General features: G+C 45.7%; 2 protein-coding genes across 2 annotated transcripts in view; both read right to left on the bottom strand.

Moving 5' to 3' along the window:
- SSU72 (SSU72 homolog, RNA polymerase II CTD phosphatase) overlaps window positions 1–13,855 on the bottom strand; it is a 53,282-nt gene extending 39,427 nt beyond the window's left edge. Inside the window, exon 1 of the mRNA XM_028740878.2 lies at window positions 13,582–13,855. Within this exon, the coding sequence (XP_028596711.1) occupies window positions 13,582–13,661 (80 nt within the window). The 5' untranslated portion in view covers window positions 13,662–13,855. The remainder of the gene's footprint in view (window positions 1–13,581) is intronic.
- Window positions 13,856–15,609: 1,754 nt separating this feature from the next.
- LOC114602536 (actin-related protein T2-like) lies at window positions 15,610–16,814 on the bottom strand. The gene has a single exon (XM_028740879.2). It carries the CDS (start codon window positions 16,790–16,792, stop codon window positions 15,692–15,694), a length of 1,101 nt encoding a protein of 366 aa, XP_028596712.2. The 5' UTR covers window positions 16,793–16,814; the 3' UTR covers window positions 15,610–15,691.
- Window positions 16,815–17,051: the final 237 nt, after the last annotated feature.

Genomic DNA, 17,051 nt, shown 5'->3' with positions numbered 1-17,051 from the left:
AGAGTCTCTCCTTGCAGGTCCAGGAAAGGGTTTTTTGGGGGGAGTGGAATTGGGGTGAGATATAAAAAACAATTTCCTAGACTCCCGTGTTTTGGCACCTTTCTGACTTGGCCGCCAATATTTCCCAAGTTCACTGCAAGCTTCAAGTCACTCATTTTGGAAACTGTACATGACAATCAGTGAAATTGAGCTGAAGTAACCTAAAGCAGGGCCAGACAGAGTGTTCAAATTTTAAAGCACCAGCTTTTGAGGCAATCCAATGAGAGGGATTTCCCACCACTCCTACCAGAAAGGGGCCTGGATAGCAGCAAAACACTTCGCCGAGTCACACAGCTGCTGCAGTATCAAAAATGGAAAATGATTGAATATATTTGGCTGCTTTTAATACTTGTAATTTCATTTTTCCTCTGCTGGCTTTTGTTGCTGACCATGTGAGATGGGTGGAAGATGCAGGGAAGCAAGAAGGCAAAGTTGATTAATGTATGCACTCTCTCACATGACATCTGCCTAGGTCTGGACCAAATAAAGAATTATACATGGCAATTAATCTCAAGCTTTAAAAACTAGGGCCTATCTTCTAAATTTAATGCAGCAGTGTCACTAACAACCGCCCTGTTCAATTGTTGTCATTAGGCCAAAACCATGGCTTAGCACAGGCATCCCCAACCTACGGCCCTCCGGATGTTTTGGCCTACAACTCCCATGATCCCTAGCTAACAGGATCAATAGTCAGGGATGATGGGAATTGTAGTCCAAAACATCTGGAGGGCCGAAGGTTGGGGATGTCTGGCTTAGCACAATTGCAGGCTCTGAGAGAGACTGTGGCTACTCTGCTCCTTACCAATGAGTTGTCCAAGCCAGGCTTAATGAGTTGTCCAAACCTGGGCTTATGGTTTTGCTCTCTCTCCAGGACAAACTACAAGCCGTAACTCCTAGGACCAACCTTGGTTATAGCTCACAGTTAGACCTGGGAGAGCGTGTAGAACCATGTCCTGGTTTGGATGCAGCAGCAGAATGACCAGAAAGAAGGAAATCCTCTCCCAGAGGCTCTGCCAAGCTATGGTTTGGTTTGGCTTAGCATGACAAGCAAACCAGAGCAATATTTGTATCTGCAGGCACAAGAGGAAGGCCACTTAGTACTCTGGCAGATGGCAGGGGCCTAAAGACCATAGGGATAATACATAATTGCCCCCTCAACAAGAGAAGCAACAGGGAAACATAAGCCTGACCCCACAACAGAAATGTAAAAGCCTATCTCTCATTTTTTGCTGGTACTGCCAAGTAGATCCCACATCCAACTCCTTTCACCCTCTAATCCCTTCCCCCCTCCCATTTTATTAGTTCACAAGCCTGGTGGCAGAGCCATGTTTCAATTTACATACAGAATTGTGCATTGAATTTTTAATTGCTGAGACTTGCTTTAGTTTTGCCTGAGAAGCAGTATTTCAAAATATACTAGCTGACAGCTACCAGAAACTAGAAAACTGGCTTGGGCAAGCAAGCGGCAGCTCAAGAGTTCCTGATTTACAGCGCATTCCCCAGCATGTGTCTTGGGATGCATTCCCACCATACATTTAAAGCATGCCCCCCCCCCCCCGAATCCTGGGAACTGTAGCTTGTTAAGGATGCTGGGAACTGTAGCTCTGGGAGGAATAAACTACAGTTCCCAGGCTGCAGTGGGAGTGCTTTAAATACAGTGAGTGTACACAGCCTTGGTCTTTATATCTCAGTGGGCATGCAGTACTTTGCTAAGCAAAGCAAGAGACTTCTGTTGTGAAAGAGCTCTGCTGCTTTTTAAATCTTTTGCACTGAACAAGACCCAGTGAAGCAGAGACCAAACGTGATTCCAGATGGGAGCCTAACAGGCTATTCAGATAACACAAATTGGTCGCTGGCAATTGGTTGTTTTTAAAACATCAGGTTTTTCACAAAAGGGCTAATCTGAGTTAAATGGAAGAAAACACAGGCTGGCGTTTTGATGCTGACAATGTCACATGGACACCGAAAAATCTGCACATGTGAGCAGCACAGATCCCACAACACATCCACCCAACTGGAAGCACCCCAAGTCAACAAACTGCTTGGCACTCATCTTTGAAAAGAACATTTATCCCCTATTTACCTCTGCCTTGCCAGAGGCTGCCCTCAGGGAAAAGGTGTGAAGTGAACTCTCAATTAGATGTTTGCCTTTCCTGCAGAACAGTAATAAGCAGAGCCAAGTAAAAGTGCCAATGCCATTTAAGAGACTGGATTGCGGATTTCCCAATGCAGTTGACAGTACTGTCTTCGAGAATACATTATATAGCAGTTAAAACATAACTGGATCATTTGACAGGAATGCAGCGTTGCCTTCCTTTGCTATACTGTATTAATTTCTCCTGAAGATGGCATTTCAAACAGGAATTTGGCACCACAGCATTCAACTGATACAAAATATGAGCACCTATATGACTCTGCCTGCTGACCATATGCTATTGGGATTGATCTCATACCTCTTTGCTTAAGCAAAAAACAACAGCCAGCCAGGACAATGCAATTTCCTTCTTTACTAAAGAAGGCATTTTAGTAGTGCCCAGAGATCACTGCTTTCTTCATGTATTCTGGAGCTGAAACCCTGTTGCATTGCATCAGTTTTCGTGAACCAGCTAACTTCTGTAAACATATTTCCAAAGCTCCTTAAGTCACCCAGGTCCACCCCACTGAACCCCTTGTGGTGGGAGAGACTGACTTATGGGAGTCTTCTCTACCACAGAATGCACCCTGCGGTGGAAGACTATCAATAAAAACCCTAGATTTTAGTGAGGTTCTTTCTCTTCCCCTCACTCCATCCTTTAGCCTAGCACAGAGGTAGCTAATGTAGTGCCTTCCAGATGTTACTGGACTCACAACAGCCACAGTCCAGAAAGGCCAAAGGTCAGGGATGTTGGGAGCTGGAGTCCAGCAGCATCCAGATAGTACTACAGTGATTAATCCCTGGGTTAGGAACAGAGACCAGTGAAACAGAGCTATAGGGGTTGAACTCTTACTCAAGACTCTCAAAGCACCAGTCACTGCTCGTCTCCCAACAGCAGATGATCACACTCAAAGCCCAGCAATACTCTTCATCCACCAGGTCCCAACTGAGTTTATTATAGCACAACACCCAAAACTGATTCAACCAACCTAGAACGGAGAACAATCATTCCTCATGAAAGGCTCATTTGCTCCCCCCTCCACACAACACACACGCATTCACACTCCGAACCACACCACAGTACATAATGCAGTCCTGTTCTACAAACTGAGAATGCCATCCAGAGAGAACACTGCGTCTTATTCCAAATGTAAATTATGGGACTAATTATAGGACGTGAGAGATGAGTCAGGCTTCACCGAGAATGGTTTACAGATGGACATCTGCTGTGACAACTGAAAACACACATTGCAGAAAGTTTATCTGATGATGTTTCGCCTTTGGTGTTAGATTTTAAGCAGCCGCCACTAACAATAAGGCCTGTGTTATCCAGGAGCAGCAGATTGCACACTGCAAATCTGAAGCCGCACACCAAAGGTTAGGTGGTTTCAGAAGAATAGCAAAGGATATGCATGAGAAACAATCTGCACACAACAGCAAAATTCACTGAGAAATGAACAAGTTAGAATTGATGCTTGGGAGACCAATGGAAGTTCTCAGCAAAGACATCTGCAGAATAGCAGTTAAGTTACTGAGCTGCCTAGAAATCTCAGACTGATAGGCGCCATCTTCCATATCTGGTATTCCCCAGAATCATAGAATTGTAGTGCTGGAAGGGACCCCAAGAGTCATCTAGTCCAACCCCCTGCAATGCAGGAGTCCTGCTTACCTTCCTTTAGGATGGGAAACTTCAGATCAGGCCTCTCTGTCTAGCCCTAGGGACTTTCTCCCCAGGCAACATCCCTCATTGGCCTTGCTTCAAACCTTCCTTGAGTGTTTTTGCCTGTGTGGGATTTGTCCTTAAACTCTGGTAATGCCTCACGGTGTTCAGGATGGAAGGCAGAAAGGGGTGTGTGAGTGTGTACAGAAACTAGCCAACTGCAGTGGTAAAGTTTACATTTGTTGTTTTGCCCACTCTTGCCTCTGGCCCCATCCACCACTATGATGTGGCCCTTGGAAGTTGGCTCAAAAGGCAATGTGGCCTTTGGGCTGCAATTGGTTTCCCCCAACCCCACCCCTGCCTTAGGGCTTCCCACACATCAGAAGCAGGCCAGTGTCTTTGAAGACAGGCCTGTCTGAGTAGGTGGGTGGAGAGCATAGAACACCTCTGCATCACCCACTGCTTTGTCCCCTAACAGTAGAGTTCCACTAACGATGAGAAAAACAGCCAACCTGCTATAAACTACACCTCCCCAACCCACTGCCAATTCTATATTTGAAGCAATGTGCTTTTTAGATACATGGCCCCTTGGCCCCTGTGGGTGTGTTCACAAGTGTCTTGGCTGCTCTCTTGCTGCATTGGAAACTGAGGGCCCCGTTTCAGGAGAAATAAACAATTTAATTGGAGCTGAAGACAACCAAGATGACTTGGTGCCCTTTTAAAAATTTATTCTTCCTAGGAAGCAAAGACTGCAATTCATGTCCATCTGTGCAGAAGGAAATATTCACATCTGCAAGCAACTGTAGGCATAGAAGCATGCAGACGGTGGAAGTCGGCACTGAAGTAACATCAGAACTAGTTACTTCAGGGGCATAACAAACAGCTTATAAAGGAAGTACTATAATTCACATTTCAAACACGCACAAAGTAGTCAGTCAAGCAATCTATATACGTGTGCGTGTCACAGATTCCCCTGGTAAACTATTGGCTGTTTGTCCCCCAAAACATTTTTGTTAGATCTGGCATAACAGACACAATGGTTCAATTCAGACACCATGCCAAACCATATGGTGCAGCTCATCATCCAAGTTTTGTCACAGGCCAGCAACTCAGAACAGAGGACCAAGATTTGCAGTGGATTTACAAAACATGGCTTTGCATAATGTCTGAGTTGGCAACTATTTTCAGCCATCTCCTCTGTCTCCCTGGGACACTATATTATGGGAGGGAGCGGGTGGCACTGTGGTCTAAACCACTGGGCCTCTTGGGCTTGCTGACTGGAAGGTCGGCGGTTTGAATCCACGTGATGGGGTGAGCTCCCGTTGCTCTGTCCCAGCTTCTGTCAACCTAGCAGTTTGAAAGCATAGCAGTTCAAGTGGATAAATAGGTACCACTGCGGTGGGAAGATAAATGGTGTTTCCGTGCGCTCTGGCTTCCGTCACAGTGGTCCATTGCACCAGAAGCAGTTTAGTCATGCTGGTCACATGACCTAGAAAGCTGTCTGTGGACAAATGCCAGCTCCCTTGGCCTGAAGCAAGATGAGCGCCACACACCATAGTCTCTTTGACTGGACTTAACCATCCAGGGGTACTTTACCTTTACCTTACTTATATTATGGAGGCGAGTGTGAACAAATGAAGTGCTGAAGGTGGAAATGAAAAGCAGACAATGAAATGTAAGCCTTGGTTTGCCTGTGGCCCATTTGGAAACTCAAACCATGGCTTGGGTTTAAAAATAAAGTAGGCATAAATAACAATTTAGCACAATGTAAAAACTGAGCCAGAAGATCCACAATTTAAAGGTCTAGATATACTAATAAATGTTCACTGTTTATGCAGGTGTGGTGATTACAGATGTAGTGCGAGTCCAGGGCTGGCTACTAGCTCAAATCCCCACTCAGCCACAAACTCACTGGGTGCTACTGAGCTAGTCAATATCAATGTATCTCACAGGGTTGTTAAGATAAAAATGGGGAAGGAATCTTTGAATGAAGAGCCAGGATACAAATCAATAATCAATCAATAAATGATACACAGAGAATAAATGGCACATTAAAACATGCAAGTCCCTTCTGTGTCAGAGAATGCTAAGAGTGTGAACAGTAGAGGGTTGTGTGTGCAACAGGCTAGTGAAGCAACCTGTTCACCTGATGAAATATAGACACAGTCAAAGCCACAAATAGCTATGCAAAGCTTTCAGAGGCAAATCAGATGCAACAGAGTGTTATGTGTATAACTCATTGTTATCTTATTCTTCCAAGCTGCCTGTCATAGCAAGTGGGTGAGGAAAGAATTGTTCAGGCCCTATGTGAAAGATATTGTCCAGAGACTCACCACAGGGTGGGGCCTGCAGAACTTCCAAAGCCCTCCCCCTAAAAGTAGCTGCCAAGTGCGCAGAGTACCCCAATTCCATGTCCAAAAGGAAAACCAGGATTCCACTGAAGGGTGAAGAATTGCAACCAAACAGCATGGAGGGAAGCAGGGTCCAAGAACAATCAAGACTTGAGTGGAAAAGAAGCATTCTCCATTTACACAATAACTCTTCCCACACCTTCGTCTCACACTTCACTCCCCCCCCTCTCTATCTCACACACACACCCCTACCTCTGCCTCTACACAAATCCCAAGGGAGGAATGAAGGGATCAGAAAGCAGGGAAAATTTTAATGTGGGAAAAGGGACACCCACTGCCCTCTAGATACTGGGAACAATGGGGCATTGGATATTTATGTACTCCCTACACCAATGGTTTTCCTGACTGCACAGTCCTGCCCTTTTGCTCACCAAGGCATTTGTGGGGGGTGTTTATGTGCATGTGAGACAAGATAGATTTCTGAGCAAAAATATCCTTGAATTTGCACAGGTCTCCAATGATTCTCGCCCAATGAAGAAGCTGGGATTTGGAAGACACATCAGAAAAGGAAAAGAGCCACCAGTTAGTCTGCAGCAGTAACATTCAAAATAATGCTGTGGCAATTTAAAAGCTAACTTGATTATGTTCTGAGCTACTGTAGGCGATCACCTAGTGGTCCATGTTGGAAATGAACAGAGGGATCTGGGTTCAATTCCATAGCCAGTCATGAAACTCGCTGGGTAACCATGGCCAGTTAGAATATCCCAGCTTAACCCACCTGCCTGGGTTGTTCTGAGGAATAGTGAGAGAATATCCATGTATGCCATCTTCCTTGGCAGAGCAGGATTTTTTTCAAAAAAAAGAATGAGAAACAGTCAATAATTCAAGCCCACTTTCTTCAAGCATCTGACAAATTAAGGAGCTACAGAAACTAAAGCAAAGAAATTAGGCTGGAAGGCACAACAGCAATAACCAGGATTTTAAGTGAGAGCTTGCTGCATAAAACTAGGGATGTGACAAATCCCTGCAATACCAGTGTAGAGAAACTAGTGTGGCAATAAACACAACCTACTCACGTCCACCCAGAATGGAGTTTAAGACATTTATAGAAATCTTCTGATGCTAAGTAATCTTACATCATCTGCTTAAAAGGGCACCAGCTTGAAATTTTGGGACATGATTCATCTTATACAAAACTCTTACATTTTGCTTTGAAGCCGTTTTAAGAAAGCACAGAACACCCTGTACATGGAAGGTGCTTCTAATGTTTATCTGGACTGCAAGAAAAGCACATGTTCTCAAATCAGATAGGTAGGTGGTGGGTGAAGTGACAACTACTCATCACTATGAATTCTGATGGAGCCAGTATCAACCCAAATCTCTCACTGAAGTATATAAGCAGCCCAATCCACTGGCACTTGAAAGCTAGGGAATTGGATTCAAGGCTATTTAAGTTTCGTGAAAGATGTGGAACAAAATAGGCTTGACTCAAAGCAGTCAGGTTTAACTGGCTTGTTCACTGGGACAATCTTGTAAGTAACAAGCCTGGTCTCTACAGGAAGCAAGGAATTCCATGCAGGTGAGAGGACACACTGGCAGGCAGAGAAGAAATAGAATGCTCCATCACTCCTTCTGCAGCCTGCTTGATTTCCATGTTAGAGACAGAAAAGAGCCCCTTGCCCTGTACCCAGCACAAAATCCAAGTGGGCTGGCAGAGGAGTAACAGAGCAATCTATCTTTCTTCTGCCAGCCTACTTAGCAGAAGACAAAGCTTTGAACCCTGAGTTGCCATGTTGTCTGCAAAGGAGGAGTTATCCCTTTCTCCATGGCTAGCAGAGAAATGCAGGCTTCGCAGATGGGATGTGTAGGCCAGTAGCTTATAAAGGTTTAATTACAAGGCTGCATTTAGTACTAGACACCACAATGAAATGTACAGCCCATCTCATACAAACCACCAACTTGAAAAACCAAGTTTGGGTTCAATGTAGACCACCCCTCTTCTGGCGCACTGATCCTGTCAAACTATTGCTGTGTTGTGCCAATCATATACTGCACGGTTTGAGAAACAGCGCTAACTATAGCTAACTGTAGTTAAGAATCATTATAGTGTTGGACTAGGACCAAGACAACTCAGTCATAAATCTGGGTGTGGGTGACTATGGCTCAGTCACATATTCAGCCTAACCTTCCTCACAGAGGTTGTGAAGGAAAAAAGAGATCAGAGAGAACAATGGACATGGTCTCACTGAGTTTTTTGGGAAAAGTGCAGGATTCAAGTGTAACAAAAGGTGTTGCCCCAACTCAGAGATCACACCAAGCTATGGTTAGAGCAAACCAGGAAATGGGGAGTGTCTGAGTCTGTACCCACTGAGTAAACAGCCTGATTGAATGCAGGCCCACAGGGAATTTTAAAAATTCATGGAAGATTAGGTTATTAATGGTTAACTATGATTAGTTCATCTCCAGGTTCAGAGACAGTGCATCTCTGAACACCAGTTGTTGAAGAACAGACATGCCCTCTTGTCTTGTATCAGAGTTGCCCAGAGCCATCTGGTTAGTCACTGTGGGCAGAAGGATCCTCACTAAATAGACCTTTGGCGCTTTGTAAGTTCTTATCACCTAAAAGCCATGGGGAGGAGGGTGGATACTGGTACTTCCTACTTATACTGTACTGTGAGCAAATGGCTGAAAAAGGTCAGCTAGTGCTGGTAAACAAGCAATCATTCTCTCACCGAAAGAGGCAGCTTCCTCTTCAAGGAGAAAACCCCGCCCTCATCCAAACACCCATAACTGGCTTGAACTGTGCAGCTGTTCTTTGGTGAAAAGTGAGGGGGGAGGTGAAGGCAGATAAATGGTCTGAAGAGGACTTTATAACAGCAATCCTAAGCAGACCCATTAAACCATGGTGATGAGCAGTAGGCTGTCCGGTTGCCTAAGCAAGGCCCCAAGAGAAGTTATACAGAAGCTGGCTTTTGTTTTTCCTTTCAGGCCAGAAATGACTAACACTTTCTGCGTGAGCAGATAAGACACTATTACAAAGCTCCCTTGAACAAAGTGAGACTTCTGAGTAAGCATACAGAGGATGATGCTATCTGCAACCAATGCTAAGAACTCAAAACTTATTTTTCCAACAGGACAGTTCACTTTATGAATAATGTGAAATGTGAGCCTCCTGATAGTCAGTGGTAATACTGGCACTTGTCTCCTGGGATATCCTCCAGCTAGCAGGAAGCCTGGGGGCAGCCAGCTTCAACTGTCTCTACAGAACAGAGCTGTCTGGCCTCATCTAATACAGGAAGCAGAGGTCAGCTGAGCATAAATATTAGCTAAGAGACTTGTATCCTAGTTTGGGATGGCTGTAGCACCCCCACAGAGGGAGAGGAGTCTTCTTCAGGTGGCAACAGAAAATGCCAACCCCTTGGTGATAGCATCAGCCATTGTACAGAATGAACTAGTAGGTCTAGCAGGGGACAAAAACTTGCACATTCTATCTCACTAAATCCAAACTCCACCTCTGTGCATTTTCACATGCTTCAAAGAGAAGCTATATTTCCTTTTAACAGTTGCCCTTCATAAGAGTTTTCACGCCAAAAGGAGACCTATCTTAGGGGACTTTTGGAAGGAGGTGGCACTAATATGGGGAAGCTCATCCACCCAAAGCATTTTTGGATCCTAGCTGCCAAATACAGTCACTATGCAGAGGAGGCCAATAATCAACAAATCTGGTTAGATGCAGCAAAAAGACAGGACGGTTTGTAAAGGAGCAGAGAGTCCTTACAGGAAATGGTATGTGATAAGAGGAGACAGGAGGCTCAGCCACACATCCCTCCAAAAGATCAGGATCTTATCCTAAACATCAACAGCTGTCAGCACTCACCTGGAGTTTAGGATTGGAGGGATTTAAGCACTTCAGAAAGAATATACACATATTTATTGGATTAAATATTATCAACCCTAAAATTTGGAGCCACTCAAAACCACATGACCATCAGTTCTGGGGTCACTTAATCAAACATAAAACATCACTCTTTCTTCAATTAGTGTCTTAGATGTTCACTGGTACCTACTTAACTAACTACAAACATAATATTAATTAGCTACCCAGACGCAAACTATTGAACAAATGCTCAAGCAGCAAAAGGGTAGACACCCTCCCTCTCCAATGATCCCTAGCTAGCAGGACCAGTGATCAGAGATGATGGGAATTGTAGTCTCAAAACATCTGGAGGGCCAAGGTTGAGGAAGCCTGATATATGCTTACCCATGGAGTAGCAAAAATTCTAATTTGCATCTGTTGTAGTTAAGCATGGCTGAAGATACCAAGTTGTTTGAGAGTAAATCAATCAAATTTAAGACACTGGGCTCTGGGACACATGTCCTTTGATGCCAACTAGAATCTTGAATAGGTACAGGATATGTGTGGGGTTTGTAAAGTGCCCCCTTGCATTCCCCACATCCACTGTATGAAACCTGAATATGTCCAAATATTTTAATATGTAAACTGTGAAAACTTCTAAACACTTAATCCTTAAGAGCAAAGCTAACAATGCTAAGAAATATGTATTACATGGCCCCATGAGTCAATGCCTTACAGCCAGTTCCTTGTTGAGAGTTGCTCCCCCACCCCTGGTACTTCCACATTGTCTGGGGAGTAGTACTTAATGAGTCAGACTAGCAAGTCGCCATATCATTAAGCATTTCCAGAAGTGTTCCTCAAACACAAAGCAATTATCCCATGAAAACACACATCTTGCCTCCAGCCCACAGGTAGGTTGCTTGCTGCTGGGTATCCCTCAGGTGCTTGTGTTTGTGTCTGTTTAGAAATGCTTGAGTGTGGTGCGACCACACTTGTGTGTTTGGAGGACAGAAGTGTTCAGAGTTATGGCTAAGAAAGTGTGCTAAGAAAAATCCTTGGTTTGAGCGTACTCTCTATCAGTCACTCACTGAAATTCTTAGGCAAGACCAGGGGACAGCAACCTTTTTCAGCCGTGGGCCGGTCCACCGTCCCTCAGACCATGTGGTGGGCTGGACTATATTTGGGGGGGGGGGTGAACGAATTCCTATGCCCCACAAATAACCCAAAGATGCATTTTAAATAAAAGGACACATTCTACTCATGTAAAAACACACTGATTCCCGGACCGTCCGTGGGCCGGATTGAGAAAGCAATTGGGATGCATCTGGCCCATAGGCCTTAGGTTGCCTACCCCTGGGCAAGACACTCTCATCCCTCCTCAGCTCACGCAATTCAAAATGTGACATTCACCAAACTCGTAGGGTTGTTGTAAGGACTGTGGAGATAACAAGTGGGACTTAGGACAAAATGAAGTGGTGTCTCTTCACCCCTTAGGCAGGAGTGCGCCTATTTAGGGTGGCTGACAACCAACCAGTCAAGCTGCCCTCCTCCTGGATATTCCACTCCATTCTACTCCACCCTTGCTTTTCCAATGGATTATCTAGGGTGTTTACACACCTGCAAATGTCAGGGTACCTCCCAAGCATAAAGATACTTCCCTCCCATTTCTCCATTGTCCTCTTTTAGCAACATATCTCCAGGTACACATCACCCCCATAATTCACTATTAGAGCATTGTTGAATATTTGTAAACAAAATATAAATATAATATTTATGACAAGACCGTAGGGTGGGAAAAGGCAAGATGAAAACACATCGGTCCTACCTAGGAACCTGAAGTGAATTTGAAGGGTGGAAAAAGAGAATGACAGCAAGTAGAGAGCCCTCAAATAAGGGTTCAAGAGCAGCATCTTTTCCTCCTGCAGCCCTTCAACTAGAGTGGGGAGGGGAATCTATAATCACAATAAGGTCACAGTTCCTTTACTTCAAGATTCACATGCTGGCATCCGAGGAGGAAGTAAAAATGAGACAGAAAAGGAAACTGCCACATCCTTTAAAGATTGTATCAATACTATCTCTTCTCTTTCCCTCATTCTCATTTTACATAAAACTTATCAAGAACTGTGACGCTGCCACAGCCTCAAATAAAATAAAGTGAGTTTTATTGAAGGGCAGTATAAAAACTCTGTAACAAAAAATATATTAAATCATGTCAATCCCACCCCTCAATATTTGCATAGTCTTATAATTCAGGAGTCTTGTTTTCACACTCTCCCAAGGGATTGTCATGATACATAAACCCCACCCCTCAAAATAAGCATAAAGCAGTTTTGTTCTACTTGCCAGATTGCTGTATTTTGGTTCTGTTTTAATTCTGGTTTATGTATAATGTATTGCACAACACATCCTGGAGTACGTATTTTTTTATAAACAGAAGTCAAGACTTGCCTCCACTGCGATTGGATCAGCCCCTACCCCCTTGTGTCAGAGAACATCAGATATGGCTCTTCCCCAATAGGGAGATGTTCAAGGGCAGCACCAGGGAAGAACCAGGATGAATAAAGGAATAATCCCACCACCACAGGAAACTCATGTTACTTCCATTCTTGATACCAGATTTTAAAATGCTTTGTTGTTGTGTGAAAATATTTTCGTAAGACAGTCTTGAGAGCCTCTCAGGGGTATAAAGTGGGATAAACATACTCTTCATCCGGGCCTTTAAGAGATATGTTTTAAAAGACCCCGCTATATTCTTCTTATTATTAAGTGTTGTAAACATTTTCAGTATTGCATGTTTACACTGCTGCAACCCACACCCAGGACTTTATGGTGGATGGCAGGTAAGAAACCTAAATAATGACATAAGGGAAACCTGCTGGATCAGGCCAATGGTCCATTAGTCCAGCGCCCTGTTCTCAGTGTCCAAGCAGATGCCCCAAAGGGAAACCCTCAAGCAGGGCCAGATCACAAGAGCACTCTCCCCTCCTGCTACTGGCATTCAGAAGCATTACTGCCTCCAGCTATGGAGGCAGACCACGGCCGCCATGACCGGCAGCCATTGACACCGCTCTCCTCCATGAACTTGCCCAAGTCTCTTTTAAAGCCAATTAACAGTAAGCAATAATCGTTTTAACCGAATCTGAAAGTGGCATCTTCACGCTATTGGAACTCGCCCCGTGACCTTACAGGGAAGGGCAGTTAAGAAATGTAATAACTACAATAATAATAATAATCCACCGCCCGGCTTCTTGACAAAATTGGGAGTTCGATCTACGTCACGGAGCCCCTTGCCGTAAATTATTCCACCCGATGTGGAAGAGCTTTCCTTGACGTTATCTCCCGCTACCAAGAGAATGGGGGGGGGGGACTGTAAGGGTTAACTGACGTCACTGTGACGACGCCGAGGATGAGGAGGCCCCACCTTGATCCAATGTGGCGTCAAACACCCCCCCCACCTCACTTCAAACGGGAAACCAGAGAACGGAATTGGAGAGGGGTGAGGTAGCTGAGCGAGGCCTAGCCAGGCCCAGAGTTGCTTTACCTGAGGATATTGTGGGCCTCCATGCTGCGGTTTTGGTTGCTGGAGCAAACCACAGCCACCCGGAGCGGCGAGGAGGGCATGGCTGGACGCCCGGCGGCGAGGAAGGGGCCGGGGCGGGGGCCTGGGGAGGGGAAGGGTCGAAGAGGGAAAGGCGGCGGGTGACGGCAGCGAAGGGCCCGCGGTGAGGTTCCCAGGCGGTGGTGGTGGTGGCGGCGGCGGCGCTTCCCTTCTCGTCTCTCTCACTCACATACACAAAATGGCGTCCACTGGGACCGGAAGAGGCGGGGCTGGCCGACGTGTCCGGCTCTATGAGCCGCGCCCCGCCTGCTTTCGCTGCGACCTTTTTCGCCTTCCCTTTCCAACCATAGAGAAGCGGAAGTGAGGGGCAGAGCGTCTGGCCAAGGGTTTTTTTTTTACCTCCCCAACCTCCTTCTCGTAGTTTCCCATGACGACGACGACAATGAAGGGAAGTTGGGTATTTATGCGCCAGAGGGAAAAATCCCCGGCACCAGAGGAGTGATATTTGCATATCTCTATGGAAACGGCCGCGGGTGGCGCTGTGGGTAAAAGCCTCAGCGCCTAGGGCTTGCCGATCGAAAGGTCGGCGGTTCGAATCCCCGCGGCGGGGTGCGCTCCTGCTGCTCGGTCCCAGCGCCTGCCAACCTAGCAGTTCGAAAGCACCCCCGGGTGCAAGTAGATAAATAGGGACCGCTTACTGGCGGGAAGGTAAACGGCGTTTCCGTGTGCTGCGCTGGCTCGCCAGATGCAGCTTTGTCACGCTGGCCACGTGACCCGGAAGTGTCCTCGGACAGCGCTGGCTCCCGGCCTATAGAGTGAGATGGGCGCACAACCCTAGAGTCTGTCAAGACTGGCCCGTACGGGCAGGGGTACCTTTACCTTTACCTTATGGAAACGGCAAAGGGCCGAGCGAGAACTTTTGAAAAGGGGCGAGGAGCAGCCGCCTCCGCCTCAGTTTTAACTGTCATTCCTTTCCCCAATGACTTCTGGGAATTGTAGTTTAGGGGGCCGCATGAAACAAATTCCCTGATAGAGTCCTTCGGTTCTCAGGACTACATTTCCCAGTTTGCTTTGCCCTCCACTCAGGAAACCTGGGAAATATAACCCTCGGAAAGGCAAAAACATATCTGAGGGGCTCTCAGAGGAAATGGCAGTTAAAGCAGGATTAACTCTGAGCTGGAAATGTGTGGCCCTTCCAAAACTGAAAAGGTTGTTAAAACTTTTACGCCTTATCACAAAGGATACTGCGAGCTGTAGTTTTTTTATTTTGGTTTTAACAACATTTATATAGCACTTAAGCAAAAGCTTTAAGTGCTTTACAATAAATATTAAATTTATCAATGAAAAAATTAAAAGTGAGGCATTAAAAGCATAGTTGGAAGGTGGTGCTGGAAATTCTCGGTAGTGATCCCTCTCTTTTGATGAACCTCCGCAGAAGAGTTTCCCAAGACCCTTAAAAAGGTAAAGGACCCCTGACAGTTAAATCCAGTCGCATTATCTACTTGCACTTTTTTAGCATGTTTTTGAACTGCTAGGTTGGCACAGCTCAGTGGTTTACACCACAGTGCCACCCGCATCCCCCCCTCCCGACCCTTAGGGAAGAGTTAAAGCCCAGGGTTGCCATGACGGCAGTATCCCAAAGCTAGTGATGTCACAATGCAGGGTGATGTTATAAGAGAGTGCCTGTGGTGTCACAAGGCTGCCAACTCTGGAAAAGCACACAAAATATTGCAAGAGTTAAGGCAGAGCCCAGAAGGAGTATGAAGGCAAAAAAAGGGATATTCATGGAAAAATTTGATTCATTCCTCTCCCCCTCTTGATTTTCATTGAGAAGAATTGAAAATAGAGAATTAAAAAGAAAAAGAAAAACCTCATGCCTCCTGCTTTTTTCAGAGTAATGAGTGAAAGCTATCCTTTCACAGTCTCAAAAGCTCCTCCAGAACAAAATACAAACATAATTATCATAACATGAAGGTCACGCTCATAAACACAAAGAGAAAGAGACTGGAGGATTGAACACTCTTTGTACTTTTATTAAAGTTACAATCTTGCAGATCAGCTTTATAATCATCATCATAAGTATACACCCTTCTTAAAAGCACTTTCGATGGATTGCACCCGCACCAAATTCCTGGTAGTCCTCACTGGTAATCCACATGGGTACAAAAGAGTCCAGGTGAGTTAGAATGGATCCTCCCAGCCAGGCAGCGCACATTGTATCTGGAGGTGCTATGATTCGCAGCGGAACCCCCTGTGGGACTTGGTGTTCTATCTCTTTAAAAATCCTCTCATCGAGACCCTGGAAAAGTGATGATCCGCCTGAGAGGACCAGGTTCCCATAGAGGAGGCTGCAAATATCCCTGTCACACTTTCTAATGCTCTTGGTGATCATGGCTTGGATGCCCAGGGCCTCAACACCGATGATCTTTGGCACGAAAAGGATTTCTGGTGCTTGGCAGAGGTGGAGATTGAGTGTGATGGTGCTTCCATCTGGCAGCTTGAAGACCTCAGCTTTTTTTTCTGCTTCCTGCTTGGGATCCAAAGCCACATAGCAGGACTTCTCTTTGATGCTCTGCACCATGATTTTCTTGGCCCTGCTTAAGGAAGGCTGGCTGTTTTCCAAAAGGAGGCTGGCGAGGTAATTGGTAATGTCCCTTCCCGCCACATCAAGTCTGGACACTCCGTGGGGTAGGCAATATCCTTCATAGATGGGGACAGTATGAGTTACTCCGTCTCCGCTGTCCATCACCAACCCCGTGGTGCGTGCGGACGCGTAAAGGGCCAGTGTGGCTTGGACCGAGAGGTACAAAGCTGGGACCTGAAAGTGTTCAAACATCATCTCTGTTGTTCTCTCCCGATTCAACCGTGGATTCAGTGGTGGTTCAGAAAGCAGCACAGGCCTCTCGTTGGCTTTCACTTTAAGCTCCTGTTTATAGATGTGTTTCCAGAGCTTCTCCATGTCATCCCAAGACGTAATCATGCCACGCTCAACAGGATAATTCAGCACCATGGCACCCTTCTTCGAGAAAGCCTTCTCCCCAATGTAGTAATCCTCCGTGTTCTGTTTAAGGTGTCCAACAACGGATGTAATAAGCGATCGTGGTTCAGACTCACCTGAGATCCCAGCTTTGCATGACCCAGATCCATTATCAATGATCACGGCTGGCGTTTGGAGCAGCTTGATATCCAACATTGCACTGTTGGCGAAAGAACCCAAATACTAAGAGCTCAGTGATTTCCATGAGGCATCTCTAAAAGATGCTGCAACGTCTGACCGTAGAACATTCTAGAATCCTGGCGTCACAAACAGGCAAAGCTGCTTGAAATTCCAGCTCTCTTTACACCCTGAATTCATACCTCTCAAGTGTCCCGATTTAACCGGGACATCCCAAATTGACAGAAGCCGCCCCAGCTTCTGACCCCAATCGCGGATGCCCCGTTTGGCTCCTGTG

This window comes from Podarcis muralis, chromosome 7, assembly GCF_964188315.1.
Source record: "Podarcis muralis chromosome 7, rPodMur119.hap1.1, whole genome shotgun sequence".
Classification (NCBI taxonomy): domain Eukaryota; kingdom Metazoa; phylum Chordata; class Lepidosauria; order Squamata; family Lacertidae; genus Podarcis; species Podarcis muralis.
The sequence above is the reverse complement of the archived record's forward strand: the minus strand, read 5'-3'. Positions and strand labels throughout refer to the sequence as shown.

Bases quoted from the DNA above. Each gene is read 5' to 3' on its own strand.
- LOC114602536 (XM_028740879.2), bottom strand. From the start codon at position 16,792: ATGTTGGATATCAAGCTGCTCCAAACGCCAGCCGTGATCATTGATAAT.